The following is a 16,934-nucleotide window of genomic DNA, read 5'->3' as shown; positions in this document are numbered from 1 at the left end:
TGAATGATTCTGTGATTCTTCTGTACCAACAACAGCATAACTCCACCTTCCTCAAACTCCATTGGCTTTCATCAGCCCCCTCTTGGCTGCCCCGTTTGGAGATGCTCTTACCTTGGTAACATGGGTAGTGGTGGAAGTAGAGAGGGTTTCTGCAGTGGCACTGAATATGCTGGTGAGCACTTCCTTCCCAGTGGAGCTGCCGGTGATCTGCAGGACAGAGCAGCAGTGTCAGCAGAGGCTGCCACAGGGGAGCCTTTAGGGCTGGCTCCCTTGGTGCTTCCAAAGGTCTGGGACCTTCCCACTGGGACAATGTTGCTGAGGTGAGCGTGTCTGCCTTGCTGAGGGGAGAGCACGGCAAGGGAAAAGATGACATGCTGTGCTTCTGACTGGATCTGTGTTTTCATGTGGCGCAGAACAGCTACCCCAAGCCTAGACCAACAAAAAAAGTCTCTGCAGCAAGACGATGATTAGATGACAGCATCTCACTCTTGCCCATCAGTGCCTTAGGGCCAATGTAAAGGCAGGGCTCTCAGGCTTCCTCTGTCCCTAAATGCAGCACTTTGTTCTGCTTTTCATGGAAGCATCTGGGAAGCCTGAGCCAAGCACTGCCTCCCTGGGCTCCAGGCTCACCAGGTGACCAGCATGGGGTGGCACACGGCATTTGGCCAAGCTTGATTCCATTTCAAAGGAATAATCAAGTAGGAAGACACTTCATACAGGAAGGGCTGCTCCTGGGCAGGGTTGTTGATGGCTGTCACCTCCAGGGAGTTAGGAGACGTTAAGCATGGCCCTGGGTAGTCTGGCAGCACCCTCAGTGCTAAAGATATCTCAGCCTGCTTGAGACTTCACCAGGAACTGGGCTATTTTTTATTTTATTCTGGGGAATTATCCTCCTCCAGCTGATGCTCAGGGTGTACATCCACCACAGGAGAAACACCACAGGCATGGTTCCCCAGCCTTCTTGCCCCTCAGTACCGACGCGCCCTTCTGCTCTTGCCCAGTACCATGGGATCAGCCACGGTCACTGCGCTGCAACACTGCACAGCGGGACGGCCAGCACAGCCCTGAGGGACTGCCTACCTCTCTCCTTCCCTCCCTCCCTCCTGTGCCCCACTCACCGGTGACACAGAGCGAAGTTCTGTCACGGGGCCAGCCCCTTTCCCAGGCTTGGTGGTGTTATCCTGAAAGAAGAGCACACGGGCAGGTGAGCTCGGGCACAACGCACAGGCCAGTGCAGCGAGCTCCAGAGGGCAGCTTTGGAGCAGGGCAGCTCGCCCCAGAGCCTTCGCTGGCAAGGCGAGGTCTTCCTCTCCCCACCCCAGCAGCACGGCCTGTTCCAGCCTCCCTCCCCAAAACAGGGGGATGGCACGGGACGTCCGCAGCCCCAGCACTGTGAGGGCCAGCCCCGCTTACTGAGGTTGTTGGCACAGTCTCTGCGGTGACTGCCTGAGCAGCAGCTGTCGCGTCTTTGTGGCCAAGGGCGCTTCCTTCCACCTGCCAAAGGCAAAGGCAGCCTAGTGAGTCTGGAGGTGCCTGTGAAGGGGCTACATCTGCAGAGATGGAGCTTTACTTCCCTGCTGCCAGGGAAGCAATGCCTGTGGGCCCAGCAGCACAGTGCGGAGCACATGGTGACCGTCCCTCTCTGCAGACATCACCACATCCAGCACTGCAGCAGCATGGCAAGCTGGGCAAGGGAAGCGCGTGTAGGGGAGGGGTTCAAGGGTGCCTGCATGGAAAAGTAAATGCAGAGTAACTTTGGACAGGCTTTGAATTGATGTTCTGGGGAGTACAGCAAGACAAGAGAAAGCAGAAAACCCCAATAGTCTTGGCTCTGGTGTCTGGGGCCAGTTTTTCCTGGACTGAGGCTCTGCAGAGCCATCAGGGAGCAGGTCCATGAAAGGACAGACCCAGCCATGTCACCTGGGCTGCTTCTGGGGTGCTGATCTGGTGAGGAGCAGAGGTGTCTTCAGGATTCTTTGTGCCCAACCCCAGGCAAACAGTCACAGCATCCGTTTTCAGGGCTCGTGACTGCAGAAGAAACATGGGAAATCAGCCACTGCTCCAATGAAACCTGCTTCCCTGGGCGCACCAAGGCAGCCCTGCCTGGAGAACACTTCAGTGCTCCTCCTGCACCAGTGTGCCTGACCAGAGCCCCACTGTAATCTTCTGCAAGTGCGACTGTGTGCGACAACCTGCAAGTGTCACGCTGGCCCTCACCAGACCAAGAGCAGAGGCCAAGCTGCTACACTGGGCTAATAGCTACTATGCAAAGAGCCCTACAGGATTGACATACCTCAAATCAGACCCGATGCTCCATTCCAAGGCTGCCAGGGATTTTTTGGACCGATTTATAGACACCACAGGTCAGGGCAAATTGGTCTTCACCCACCAATTCTATTTCTCTCGTGACCTTTGGCATTTCTATGATCTGCTTCAGTTCCTGACAGCTGCGGTGACACTTGGCTGCCAGACAGAGGCTAACGTGGGGAAACTTGGGTTTCCAGCACATGCCCAGCATTTCTGAGACAACTGCCCCTGCTGAGCACTGGAGTTGATAATCCAAGCCCACAGCCCAGCAGCACACAGCATGTGATGCTCCAAACAAGGGCTGTCTCAGAGGCAACTTGCTTTCTTCTGTAGCTTCCTCCTGGCTCCAGGTCTGGACTCATGCTGTGAGCAGCTCCAGAGAGCAGTTGGGGAACTCACCTGGCCGGGGCTGGGGAGCTGTGGCCAGCGCTGACTGGCCCAGGCAGAAGATGCTCTGGCCCCGCGCAGAGGTCATGCTATATTTCATCCAAGGTTGGGCTGGCTCTACTGTCCTCTCACAGCAGCATACGCTCAGCTTCCCCTCGGACACACATGTGCCACATGCAGCTTTCTTAGCCCTGCTATAAGCACTCCCAGCGTATGGCTGGCCCTCCACGACCTTCAGAGCTGCTCTCACAGGCTACTCTGCAAACCTCTCCTGCCCAGGCACGAGCAGACAGGATAGTTGGCAGCACATTTCTCTTCGCTGTACAAACTGGGCACTGACTTCATGCAAAACACAGAGACAGAGCCATCAGTTACCAAAACATGCCCTTCTAGCTGCTGACATGCTGTAGTGGTGTGAGGGACAGGGTAGGCAGCCAGACACAGTGTATTAAGAGACAGTGATGACTTCTGGCTAGCAGATGCACAAAACACGTGACAGAGCCATGCCCCTGCCCAAACAGAAAGAACCATGCAAGACAGACAAGAGCATGCATCAGGGTAAAATAGTTACACCAGACAGGAACCCAGGCAGTCTGAAAGCTAGCATGCTCTTCCAAATTGATGTGGGACTGCACATCAGGAAGGCAATACCAAGCACCAGGACAGAGAACATGGAGAGATGACAGCACCGAAGCAATCTTGGTTGAACGGCTTCCCTGTGTACCTCTAGCTGGGAGACATCTGTGCTGGGCTGGGAGACTTTCTCCCTGACTTTGACATCTTCTTCCAGTCCAGGAACTACTTTGTCAGTATGCTGGAAGGAAACCAGACCTTCATCTTCCATCTCACTCTTGTCCTTGTCCAGCTCGGGCAGGCTTCGGGAGATATCCTCAAAGGCTGTTCCATGGAAGTCACCAATCACTGTGAAGTCCACCTCTGCTTCCAGGCTGGAGGTTGAACTGACCGTGATGCTGGAGCACTTGCGCTCGATGGCCAGGTGGTTGTCCTTCAGAAACACTGCGTCCTTCTCCTGGTCCTGCTCCTCATCACCAGTGTCACTCTCAGGAGCCTTGTGCCGAGGTGGCTTAGCTTTCTCCTCGGTGCCCTCCCTCAAGCCTGCTCTCTGAATGAGACACAATGATGGAGAGAGATGCAGACAGTGAGCATGGCATGGCACAGCAACGCGGGCTGCGCTGACAGAGGAGAGGGGGGAGGAGGAGGAGAAAAGGCTGCAGCGAACATCACAGAGTAGAGTTAAACACAACTCAAGCATGGAAACTGAAACCTTTCTGACAGCAGCGACTTTGCAGGGGTGGGGGGAAAAGGGTTATTTAATCTGATTTTGCCAAAAGCCTACTGGTAATTAATCACTGGAAAAAAGGGTCAGTCACACAGAAAAGCTTGGCCAGCTTAGAGGCACATCAGTGCACCTGGTGAAAGCAGATGTATGCAAAACAACAGCTCTGTTAAGAGACATTCAGAAACAGCTCAAACGCCAATGCTATCATACACCAGTAAAACTGGGAACGAAAAAAAAAAGACAAAGGGAAAAAAGAAGAGTTTTAAAGAAAAGGGCCCCATCAGCAAGGTACAGTGAAGGAGAAGCGAAGGAGCGTGCCAACTGCACTGAGCTCAGCCCAAGTGGAGCATCCATGTGGGGCTGGGGGACATCGCCCCAGAGGGAGGAGGGCTAGACACACCACAGCTGCCCACCAGCCCCCCTCCAAAGGCCTCGCGCAACCAGGGGTGACTCTTAAGGCATCGGATCGTGTGTTCGGTCAGTGTAATTGACAGCACGATCAGACCCCAGGGACTACCTCCATCCACCAGCTGCTCCCCAAACACAGACATACCTCTCAACTCTGCCACCAGAGGGTACATCTCTTCTTGCCATATTTTGTCATGAAGCAATGGGAAATCTAGACCCATGCGTTTGCTTTATTTTGCATCTTGCTCTAGGCATTTCTCCCTTAGAAATCATCCCACTAATGCCACGGGAAGACCACCTCCTGGACTCTGGTCCGAGCATTTGCTGCCAGAGCCATCCCCTGCAACGTGCCAGGCTCTGCTGGCAAAGGCACTTTTTGTTTGCACTGCTGGGAGGTTGAGAGGTATGAGAAACAGGGTGTCAAACAAACGCAAGAGGAACACAGCCGCATATGTGTGTGTGTGTGTGTGTGTGTGTATAAATACATTCATAACAGCTCTACCAGGGGGAGAGGAGCTGGAAGCATACAGTCCTCAGCTGCTTAAGGTGAGCTATCATACTATGGCAAAAAGCAGTTAGTAAAACAGCAGTGAGACCTGTAAGACCACTGGAACAGCAGTCTTTAAATTCTCTTCTTTCATGCTGGATTTTACAGACGGGTCAGATAAATCCTTTTCTTCCCCACTTGGTTCCTGAGATTTGCTCTGGATTAGAGAAAATGGTTAGTTTTAAGGAAATTAACTCTATAGGAGCTGATCTAATGCTTACAAGAGTGAAGAAAGCTATTTCATCATCCAGCCACCAGCTTGCCGAAGACAGGGGAGGATGGGTGAGGCTGGTGAGCTAAGCAAGAAGGGTTATCAACGTAAGAAATGCAGGGGTGAAGCTGGAAGCGTGGGCATGTTGCTGACTGGTGTATGTAAATCTGTGGCAGAGCCACACCTCCTTAATCCAACCCCCCATCTCCCTTTCTTGCTCCTGGACATGAGGCTTGGGTGCCCATTTTCAGGATTAGCGAGTGGCATTCTCCAGGTTGCCAAAATGTCGGGCGGGGGGGAGGTATCACAAAACAAAAAGCTGATGAACCAACTAGCCAGCAGGTCTGCATTCAGCAAATAAGCCTGACTGCACACACATACATAAAAGGACAGGGGATGCAAAGCGACTGTTCTCAGTCAATGGATGTGTGAGGTGCCACTGAACATGGTAAATAAAGAGCCACACAACATGCGCATGAACTTTCCATCCGGACAGTTCATTGGAAGAGTTACCACGGCTTCTGCCAGTGTGAGTTCACAGCCGGAGTCAGGGGAAGCCAGGTCAGCACTGTCTTCTCCATGCTCCAGATCAACAGAAACATCTTCCTTCAGAGACAGGGGCTGAGAGGAGTTTCCTGAACCAGCCCCTTGCCCCTTGAGGGCAAATGAGCCCACACTGGATGCCAGTTCCACCGGAGTACCTGTCAGCGACGGAGGCGAGATGGGGCCTGTGTTCAAAAGCACGTCCTGTGTCAGATTCATCTTCCCCTTTGCTTTTGCTGGTGTCTCAGTTTCAGGCAAATGCTCTTCTTCCTCCTGGGCTGCCCTTCGCTCAGCTTCACTTTGCTCAAACATCTTAATCTTAGAGGCCACTGAGGTCTTCTTGTAGCTCTCACTGTCCTGCCAGCTACCCAGGAGCGGGGCCTCAGTGACACCTCTGTGCTCCTGGGACACAGTTTCTGTCCTACCATCAGTACACACCAATGGCCCAGACTCTCTTTTCTGTATCCCACTGCTCACTTGCAGCTCTTCACTGCCTTCATACATAGAGGTTGAAAGCTGGAACATTGTGCTTTCTTGACGTATTCCCGTTACTATGGAGTGGGAGTGCAGGACTTCAGCATCTTCTTTGGGAGGCTGCACTGGCTGCCCCAGAGCAAGGTCACTGTCCCTAGCAGGTTCTCCTACCACAGAGCTCCTGCCTTGCAGAGCTTGTCCCACATTAAACTCCAAGTCCCAGGGCGGCTCTTGTGCTTTGGTATGTGCAGTGTGGAGCGGCCCTCCAGACTCAGGACCCTTTGGAGGCAGGTGTCCTATAATGGTCTCAGTCTTTTGTTCTGCTTCTTCTGCCTTGGAAGGCAGCTGTTTCATGCAAGGGCTTTTGTCATGGGATAATTCTTGCATTCCACAGCCTTCATCTCCCATCAGCTTTCCTGATCTGGGCCCTATGTTCTGGGAGAGCTCTTTTATCACAGGCTTTTCTTTCTGGAGTGGCTTTTCTGTGGTTCTCTGGACTCCCTTCGTAGTGACAGGGTTTGAGTCCCAGACATCCTCCCCTGTGGCCGGATCTCTGACTGGCTCTGCTGCACTGTCTATGTTTTGGTGTAGTCCTCTTGCAACAGGACTTGCATCTTGGTGTATTTTCCTTGTAGCAAAGCCCACATCTTGTGGTCTTTCTTCAGGTTCAGAACTCACGTCCCCGGGTGTTTCATACTCTGTCACAGGGCTCATGTCCTTGAGTGCCCCTGCAGAACCTGCCTCCCTGCATGTCACCTCTTTTGAGGGGTTCACATACTCCAGTGTGCCCACACCTCTCACAAGGCTAGTGCCCCAGGACAGGTCTTGGCCTTCGGATTCTGCGTCCTGGGCTGGCTCTGCAGGGACAGGGCCCGGTTGCTGGGGAAAGGGCCCAGGGGTGGGAGTGCTGGGTTCATCCTCCTCCAGCCCTGCAGTGGCATGAGGGCAGCCCTGCTGAGACACAGCTGAAGAGGATGATTTAGTCTCTATCTCTTCCATCTGCAGAACCACTCTGGAGCTTTCCTCCTCATTCCCATCAGGTACGGTTCTTTCTGAGAGCCTCCACTCTGTCACAGAGACGTCCGTGCCCCACTGCTCTCCTGCAGCTGGGCTCTGTTTCGGGTCCTCAGCCCTACTGCCTTCCCCTTCCAGGGCACTCAGCTTCAATCCTCCTACTGGGCTTTGCAGATCTTTTTCATCTGAGCCCACCTCCTGGGAACACAACATGGTTTGATCTTTCTCCTGTGTTTCACAGCCCCTAAGACTCGCTGTTGCTTCCTCTTGCTGCACTGACAAACAGTGCTCCTGCTCCAAGGGAAGACGTCCTGCAGGGCTTGTCTCATCATAGCCTGTCTCAGGCTGCTCTGGCACTACGACAGGTTTTTCTGATACTGCTCTCTGTTGCTCATACACTGGGGAAGTGGACTGGAACCTTTCTTCCATGGGCGCTGTGGGCTCTGATCCCTCTCCTGGCCTGTTCACTGTGGTTTCTGGCATCTCCAACAAGTCAAGCTGTCCTCCTGCCTCTGAAAGCAGATGTGTTTTATTGTCCTTCTCATCTCCCTCTAGGTCTCCTAAGTAGATGATCCTCTGTGTAGCAGAAGTCTCTGTGTTGTCATCACTTGACTTCACTTTAATTTTAATGAACTCTGTGGTTGCAGTTAGCACTCTGGCATCCTGCTTCCTGGAGGCTGCAGAAACGTGCTCCTCAGAGATCATCTTGCTTTCTCCCTGGGGCAGATCTGGTCCCAAAGTCTTTGTCCTTTGCTTCTCTTCAGGCTGCTGGCTTGGCCTGGACAGACCTGGTTCACTTGCAGTTACTTCCTCGCCTCTCTCTTTGGGCTCCTCCTCTGCTCTCTCAGGTGGCAAGCACTTTGCCTCCATGCTGGGCTCCTCCCTGGTTTCCTTCTCATAGATCTCATCCTCCCAGACAGACTCAAAATCTTCGGGACTAGCAATCATTTTTGCTCTCTTCCAGGTCTCCAGATCTGCATCTGTTGTCTCTTCCTGGCCTGCCACTTCCTTGGCTTTCCCTACTGCCATCTCCACTTTCGACATGCTCACACTCATTTTCACCTCTGAAGTACCTGCACGTGCTTCTTCTTTCTTGACTCCCAGAGCTTTCTTTAGAGCTACCTCTTCCAGCCTAGAAGTTTCTCTCTCTATAAATACCCAATGCTCCGAGCCCTGCATTGCAATTGGAGCAAGAAGAGTTAGCATCAAACATACTTTACCTAACAGCTGATGATTGCTTTCATGAGTAACAGAAAGCTGATGTGCCTTAGATGGGGTTGACTAAATTAATAATTATTGTTCATGCAAGAGTTGAGGCAGGGTATATACAAAGAGCCTGACAACTGATGGCATTGATGGAGAGAAGGCACTTAAAATAAGGGGGCTGATGCTGTGAAAGTGGCTGAGCCCCTCTATCCTCTCCAGGGCCTTGGACCACCTTCTGTTATGGGCAATGGCCTACCAACATACCTGCAAAATCTGTCACTTTTTTGGAAATAAAGAAGTGGGAGCAATGCTCTCAGCAGGCACATTAACAGAGCTCCCCATGAGGCAGGGGAGTACAGCAGACTAAACCAAACTGGGACTCCCCATTTCACTCCTGTTTTTAGCTGGCCCTAACAGTTTCTATGAGAGCTAAGGGTGAGATTTTGTTGTAAGCAGTGGTTGTTTTGTCTAGCTTTACTCTCAGTTTCATCCACATGCCCTAACACCAAGTTGGACTGAGCAAGAAGTAGCATGAGCAAGAAGAGAAGCCACCTTAGGCATCAGCAAGGCCCTTTCCCCTTCCTACCAGACGCTGCCACTTGGATTCACTCCAAGGTCCATCCTTCCTTTCCAGATCTCCTGGGAAATATCACCAAAACCAATTATTTAGCAGAGGTTTCTAGCGATGCTGAAACCATGCAGTTCAGAAAAGTAACCTTTAAAAAGTTAACTGTAAAATGAAAAAACATAGGCTCGGCGGCTGAGATAGCTGCAGGGACTGCAGCAAGGACCAAGCGAAGGCTGCAGCATCCTGCTGCAAAGACACAGTGAGTATTTGATATAGCACACAGTGAAGCTATGCTGCTGTGCAGGGCTGGATGCTAGATTACTATTACTACATACACTTGGTACATTCATGTGTTTGTCCTGCAAGACCCCTGAAGACCTCACAAGCTCCAAGGACAAAGCAGGGATAAAATTTTTCCAATTCTGGAACAGAAGGCTGAAAATAACCCATGAGAACACAGCAGCAGGAAAACAGCAATGGGCATTTGTACTGATGAGGAAGCCCAGCAGCCTCCTCAGCCATCCTAGGGTACACACTGCACACACATGAAGGGCAGGGCTGCAGGTCCTGCAGAGCTCACCACAGGGCTCCCATGGCCACTCTGGGCTGGCTCTGCCCACACCATGGGATGCCCAGGACACTGGCCAGTAGGACAGAGCCAGTGTTGCTTTTGCAGGGTGAGAGAAACTGACCTTCTGCAGCACCTTCCTGCACGTCAGCCGCAGGGAGCTGGGGCTGGCTGCACTCTCCCTGCTCAAACGAGGAAAACAAAGTAATGCAAAGGAGAGCTGGACCGGCAGTACCGTACACAGAGGGGCCAGGGTGAATGTTGGGAGTGGTTACACCCAGAATGGAAACCTAATTGATACCGAATAAAGAGAAACAGAGGACAGAAGGAAGCACAGAGAGAGAGAGAAGGGAAAACGAGATTAGAGGAGAGAGAGAAAGGAGGAAAAACAACTGATAATGGAAAGGCCTCCACAAGGAGGGGAATCAGAAATCACAGAATTACAGAATGGTTTGGGTTGGAAGGGACCTTAAAGAACGCCCAATTCCAAACCCCTGCCATGGGCAGGGACACCTCCCACCAGCCCAGGCTGCCCCCAGTCCCATCCAGCTTGGCCTTGAACACCTCCGGGGATGGGGCATCCACAGCTCCTCTGGGCAACCTGTTCCAGTGCCTCACCACCCTCAGAGTAAAAAAAGTCTTCCTTTTATCTAATCTAAATCTACCCTCTTTCAGTTCAAAACTTCAGTTTAAAAAGTGGTGAGAGACCCCAACAAAAAAGATACCACGCCCTAGTTCCTGCCTTCTTTACCAGGTGCCAAAGAAAGGTCTATGGCTGCTGGCACTCAGCATCCCAGGCTGTGGTGCTAGCACCACCTGGGCAGTCAGCATACCTAGTGCTGGCTCCTTTCCCTGCCATGCTCTGGTGAGAGCAAGTGGCTGTTGCACTGCAGCAGGAGGCTACGGAGCAGGCCTGCACCATGAAAACTGGCTGTGAGCACCGAGGAGCCTAGACCTTCAGTAGAGCCATCCTCCGCCAGCTTCCCACAGCACCCCTTGCACAAGCCTCTCTGGTATCAATTCTCAGTGTACCCATGTTCCCAAAAACTGCTCTGCAGGCCACTTTCTCCACATCTGCCTCCCCCAGTGGTCTCCTCACATAGTTTTGTTTCTCGTTTGTCCACAGAAGCCACAGCAGAGGTACTCAGTGACTCCCAGGCACATCTGTGTCTTTCATGGGTAAGTTTGACCCAGGAAGCACCACTACCACGAGCTAAATGGGTACCTTGGGCCTACCAGGATGCCCAGATCAGTTTCCAGCCTTTTCTGAACACTAGGAATGCTCATGGCTGATTCAGCCAGAGGACGGCTTACTTCCCTGAGGGTACAGCTCTTCTGGTCCTGCAACGCAGCCTCACCGATCGACCCTTTCTGCAGCCAATGCACTGATAGACAGGGCTTGAGCACAGGTACAGATCTCTTCAGCTTTTTCTTCCCTTTTCTCTGGCTGTAAGACAGAGTCCTTTTGGAGGAGACCTTCCCCAGACAAAGATGATGAGCCTGGTCAGGATCCTGCTCTGAGGTAAGGCTCTAGACAAATGTTGTTGTACATTAAAGAGCGTTAGGTTGTCTTCTGAAGCCTGGAACAGTATGTTGATCCACAGCAGTACCTCATAACCAGTAAGGAAAAAACTAAATCTCCAGATTTATCTCTAAACCAGCTTCTCCTCAAACTTTCTTGGGATGAGCATAGCCCATGCCAGGGAAACAGCCAACTACCCTGTGGTATGTTCTGAACTCTCTGCTGCAGGTGGCTCAAGGCCAGCCCTGGCCACAGCTCTGGTTCCACAGCTCTTGGCAGCCCCCCAGAGCCTGAGGACTCCTGGGTATGTTCAGTGCAAACAGCTGGATACCTCCAGGAAAGCAGAGAACTTCTGGAGCTTTGGAGTTTTTTTTTCCCCTAACACACCTTCTCCAGAGAACAGGAGCAGCTGGGAAGGACATTCTCACCACGGCCTTCATGTCACAAGAAAGGACAAACACGGAGATGGGAAAGAAATGCAACGACAATGTGGAACAGAGACAGCCTTCTGCACCTGATGGCTGCAGGCAAAGCTCACAACCTCAGAGGAGCCCAGAGCAGTCAGGAGGTTTTCCCTCTGGCACTGTTCCTGTTGTACCTGCCATTTTTCTTTGCTCCTCTGCAAAGAAAAGACCCAGCTCACCTGAAAGGAATGCACAAGCCTCACAATAAGGAGGGAAGAATTAATGAATCCAAGATCAAGATGACACTGTTGTCACCTGAAGCTGAGGAGACTCCATCCAACTCCCAGTCCGGCTCTCTTCCCCCAGCAAGAGTGAGAACCAAGGAGGGGAAGGTGGAGAAGTGACCTCACATAGGCAGGGGTGGCAGATAACCCAACCTCAGCAACCCCATGGGCACCAAGGGACTTTCCACTTGAGCACAATGCAAGCTCTGCAGACGTGCCGGTCTTCGTGCAATCATCGTCATGGGATCCTGACTTCCTCATGGAGAGCGCCAGCCACATGTGGGCAAGGCTGCATGCATCAGATGCTGAATCTCAGCTGCCAATGTGTGGAGAGAAACCTCAGGTGAGACCAGCTGGCTGTCAGCACCTCAGCACAGCCCTGGCACCCCGAGGGCCTCTGGAGGGCAGAAGAGAGGAACGCGTGCATTTAGTGCAGCGTGCACACCTCGTTGCTGCTGTTTCTGTGCAAAGGCTGCAGCATTCTGCTCTGGCAGAGATTGTATCTCACTTCTGTAGACAAGTGCAGTACTGGCACCTAGAAGTTCACAGCAACCCCCAAGTACTGGCACATAGAGGGCCCCAGAACAAAACAGGAGATGCTGCCACAGAGCCCAAGCCTCACCGAAGGTGCATTTATCCTTGCTGAAGCCCGAGGCTGTGCTCAAACCCTCACTCATATCCATCCCACCTCTCGGGGACACGTGCTTCAGCCCAGGTTCACACTCCAGCTGTCCTGGTGGAGCAGAGCCTGCCCCTGCCAGCGCTGGGATCTCTAGCACTGAGCCAAAGGCTGCTCTGAGCTGCAGATGGGGCAGATGCTGCTTGTGCGGGCCGGCCAGCACAGGCAGTGGCCTGGGCCTAAGTTCAGTTTCCCCAAGCACAGTGGGACTGGACCCCAGTGGGGCCAACAAGCCAGGCCTGCCCATCCTGCCTTGGCTCATCTCCACAGCACAGTCCCCGTGCACAGGGAGGACTCCCGGTCACACCGCTCGCAGCAGCATCACACCCGGGGACCTCAGGGAGCATCAGGGTGCAACCAGCCTCGCCCTTGCCCCCTCCACCCCTACCCTGTCCACCTGCCCCAGGCTGCTGCTGCTCCTCTGCTGCCTTTTCTGGGGGCACTCAGGGAGGACACGCACTCCAGCACTGCTGTGCGCTACATTTCAGCGCGGTTGGATCCAACCATATCAGAACCAAGTCTCGAAGACCACTTTTCTTCTTCTCAGTGCTATCTTTTTTCAGCTGTCCCAGGAAACAATCGCTATCACACGACAACGAACCCTGAACGCAAGGAGTGCTGTGCCCACGTCCCTCACAGGCAGGAAGCACACAAGGACTTGGAAGGCAGGGTGATCCTGCTGTGTACAGGTGCCAATCCAACATTTTTGGTGCATCCAGAGGTGCCCTACTTCCGGGTGCCGGGGCCTCAGCAACTGTAACTGCAGCTGAAGGGAGGGGAAAGCACAAGGGATTGCTGAAGACAGCCTGTAGCTGGGTGCCTGTCTGCACCTGGAGGAGACACCTGCAGAGAACCTGTGCCGTGGGGCTCAGCACTTGCCTCCTGGGACCCCTGGCACCAGCTCCAGCATGGACCCTCACCCAGAGCACAGCCAACCCTGGGGGATGCCCTGCCACCACTCAAGGCCAGTGGGGCTTCACTGGAAGGTCTCCCAGGACTCTGTCTCACAGATTCAAAGCAATAAGAACAGGAGCAGATTCCACCAACAGCCCTGCCCCAGAGACCCATCCAGGGGTGCCAGCAAACAGCTTGAGCTCTGCTTAGAGGGCAGGAACGCCTCACACTGCCTGAGGGGGGCACCATGAGAGGGCAAACTGTGAAGCCAAGGGTGGAAAGAGAAAGGGGATGATGATAACCTCAGGAGAGGAGACAAGGCTTTTCTGCGTGAAAGACTCCATGCATAGGGAAGCTCCGTGCTCAGATGCAAAATCGTCTAAGGTGTCCTCTTCCATCCTCTGTGTCAGCACGGAAACCCCAGCACCCATGGGGAAAGAGAGAGAGAGAAAGAGAGAGGGAGGGAGGGAGAGAGACAGACAGACAGACACAGAAAGAGAGAGAGAGCACATGAGAAGGAATGAAGGAACAAATGGGTGGATGATGGATGGATGGACGAACAGAGATCACCAGCTATGCCAGGTCTAGATGTTACGTTTAGGTCTTTCTTTGCACACTATACATATGCTTCTAAAACAGATGTGAGGTTAAAAACCTTCCTCCTCTTTCCGGCTTAGCGCTTTGTTGAGGGGTTGTTACCTCCTGCAACTCACCTCTGCAGCCCCAGCCGAGCCAGCCCCGTATCTCCAGGGGACCAGCAGGCACATGTGCACACCACAAATTCCCCATGGAGAGGCCCCAAACGAGCCTCCCCCCAGAGCCCCTCCTCATATCACAGTGCCATGACCTCACTTGCTCAGTGAAACAGTTCCAGGACAGAGCTGGGGCAGGGAGTGCCCCACATGCAGAGTGTACGAGGCCTGAAGCTCACGGCTGCTGGCTCCACAGCTCTTGCAGGGGAGAGGACGCTGAGGTGGGGAGAGCAAGCATGGAGGGTCCAGTGCTCTCAGCCCACATGGGAGGGAGGGAGAGGGTGTCCGAGCTGCGGAATACCCTCACCATTGAGGCCTGGGCCACTGCCTGGGCTGAGCCAAGCACGAGCCCAACCCCGTGCAGCACCCAGCTGCACTGAGGGTGGGGGTGGGGGGGGACTCTGCACAGCCCAGATGTCCTGCTCCAGCACCCCAGGCATCTTCCTTTCTCTCCTAGGGCAGATGTCCCACTGCAAAGCCAGCAGATAAAATGCCAGGAGGAGAGGACACTAATGCAGAATCCCAGCACAGCACCACTCAACCCAGCACCCCTCCTCTGGCTCCCACCAACCAGGTCGTGGCAGGTCAGTGTGCCACGGAGCACCTCTGTGCAGGAGCCCAGCCCCGCACTCCTGGGGACACCCATCGGACAAGACTTGCACAGGGTGCTGACAAGCAGGAGCCCTGATAGGATAAAGGGTGAAGAAGGCCCCATCTCACAGCCCAACTCACAGGTAACAAACACATCCCCCTGAAAAGGACCAGTTTGACCCCATGCAGTGCCTGGGCATAAAGGGAGATCACTACCAGCAGAGAGGAAACAGCTCATTACAAAACAGAGACAACAGCCTGGCCAGAGGCTCCCTTGCTTTACCCGCTGTGCCCAACACACAGCTCCCACCGTGCTCTCCCCAGGGCTGTGCTAGAGGCAGAGACCAGGAGCCCAGCAACTGATGAAGACCTCCCCATGAACAGCTTGATCCCATCCATAAGACAAGCAGCAGAACAAACCTCGCTGGCCTTTTCTGGGGTTCCCTTCGGTGTTTCATCCTCATGCTTGGGCGAGGAAGAGGCTGGTGAGGAAGGCAGCCTCCTGTCCCGGTCCCTGTGAACCAGCTTGCTGTTGGGCTCCTTCAGGGTCCGTTTCAGCTCATTGATGCTGGCCTGATGCTTTAGCAAAACATCTTCTGGCTTGTCTAAAAACTTGGGGAAGGAGAGAGGAAGGTAACCATGGTTAAAGCACTAGCCAAGGCAAAAGAGACAATCAGGGATGCTGGGGAGAGGTTGCTTTACACTGGGCTTGAATTTAGGGTCTCAAGAGCCAAATGTAGAGCGTATAAGAGCACCCTGGGCTGCAGTTCTCACTAAGACCATTGCAGGGAACTGCAAGTGGTGGAACACCCACAGTGGTCTTCCTTCTGTGCAGGGCACAATATGCCCCTTTGGCATCTCCAGCATGGCCTGCTGAGGATGAGCTGAACCATCTACAGAAGAGAGAGGGCTCTCCTTAGGGATCAGGCAAGGGATAGGGGCCCACTGGAAATATCAGCAGCCTCATCTCTGCTGCTCTCACATGCGAGGCACAAAAGGACCAAGAGCCTCTGTCCCAGCAGGGCAGGAAACTGGCCAGTCCTCTGAGCAAGAGCTTCAGGGAGTCGCCCATCGGCATTTCTGAAGGAGTGTCTTCAAAGGGGGGTTTCTGCTGAAGGGCAAGAGGTCAAGGGCTGGTCAAAGATGACCAACACGGATCCAAACCTGCATCAACATGGACCAGCTTGGGCCCAACAGCAGTCTGGGGTGGGGTTGGGTCTTGCCTGCTGTAGAAAGAGGACAGCTCAGAGAGCTCAAGCGCAAGGTTACATTTAGGTGTTAAAGAATCCTTTGGTGATGTTACAGGCACCAGGGTGGCTCCCCTTGTTCTGCCGCAGAGGTGGGCAAACTAGCTCCGAAAAAGAACCCAGCTTCTGCTTCAAACTCAAACCTGGTTTGAGGTTCGAAAGGAGTCAGCTGAAGCATCTCCCCTCCCCCATATCTCTGCTCAGTGAAATCCCAGAGATCCAAAGGAGTCCCATGAAAAGCTCAGACACATTATACAGATCGTGAAGGCTCAGCAGAATTCATGGACAAACTCCCCTGTCCACTTGCATGTGCTTCACGGTTTGCCCACCTCTAGGCTCAGGGTAGTGCCAGGGGGCACAGGGCTGCGGGAGCAGCACATGCACATGCAGCAGGGGTAAGCAATGAAGCAGACAGTGGAGGGACCGTGACCAGTGTTGGGCTGGGGGGCGAGACGCCAGCCTGCAGGAGCCGTGGTGCCCACTGCACCAGCAGGGTTTGCCCTGCTGTGCTGAGCAGGATGCCAAGGGCTGCATAGTGGAAGTGCAGCAAGCCCCATCTCATGGCCGCTTGGCTAGCACTGCTAGGGCTGCACTGGCCTCTGTTGACTGGTCCAGCGATGATCCAAACCCCACTCTGAGTAGAAGAGAAACCTGGAGAGCAACTGTGAATTTTAGGCTGGGATGAATCAGCAGACCCAGGCCGGGGATATCTCTGCTGCCCATTTCTGTTGAAGGTAGCACCGCAGGCACAGGTAATTTGTGTGACGGGAGAACACAGCCTCCCTCCTGCCTGCGATAGCTCACCCTGGCCAGGCCAGCCACAGTTGGTTGGGAAGCCCCTCCGCTGCATGGGGGTGGCTGTCATTGTCTGCCTCTGACGGGTCAGCGCCAAAGGATGCTCAGGGACTTGTTTGCTCCCGGCAGGGCAGAAAGGCAGCAAGGGGCTTCGTGAAAAGCGAGCCTCTGTGCAGGGCACGTGATGCACAGCCCAAGTCAGGAAAGCCAAAAGCAAAGCATAGGCCGGGAGG

The 16,934-nt window shown here is 53.7% G+C and overlaps 1 protein-coding gene across 25 annotated transcripts in view; it reads right to left on the bottom strand.

The window, feature by feature from the left end:
- The window catches only part of EPB41L1 (erythrocyte membrane protein band 4.1 like 1), an 80,236-nt gene that overhangs the window by 10,458 nt on the left and 52,844 nt on the right, over positions 1-16,934 (bottom strand). For 5 of the 25 annotated variants that reach the window (XM_040575491.1, XM_040575497.1, XM_040575495.1 and 2 more), the window contains 9 exons: positions 15,080-15,271; positions 13,619-13,717; positions 5,674-8,364; positions 4,999-5,106; positions 3,419-3,817; positions 1,921-2,028; positions 1,414-1,494; positions 1,119-1,181; positions 112-207 (listed from right to left, as the gene is read on the bottom strand). In XM_040575491.1, coding sequence (XP_040431425.1) covers positions 112-207; positions 1,119-1,181; positions 1,414-1,494; positions 1,921-2,028; positions 3,419-3,817; positions 4,999-5,106; positions 5,674-8,364; positions 13,619-13,717; positions 15,080-15,271 — 3,837 coding nt within the window. The remainder of the gene's footprint in view (positions 1-111; positions 208-1,118; positions 1,182-1,413; positions 1,495-1,920; positions 2,029-3,418; positions 3,818-4,998; positions 5,107-5,673; positions 8,365-13,618; positions 13,718-15,079; positions 15,272-16,934) is intronic. The other 20 variants (XM_040575508.1, XM_040575512.1, XM_040575510.1 and 17 more) reach the window with 12 other exon arrangements.

The sequence above is a fragment of the Cygnus olor genome, chromosome 16, assembly GCF_009769625.2.
Source record: "Cygnus olor isolate bCygOlo1 chromosome 16, bCygOlo1.pri.v2, whole genome shotgun sequence".
Taxonomy (NCBI): domain Eukaryota; kingdom Metazoa; phylum Chordata; class Aves; order Anseriformes; family Anatidae; genus Cygnus; species Cygnus olor.
Note: the sequence above shows the minus strand (reverse complement) of the source record. Positions and strands in the feature narration are given on the sequence as shown.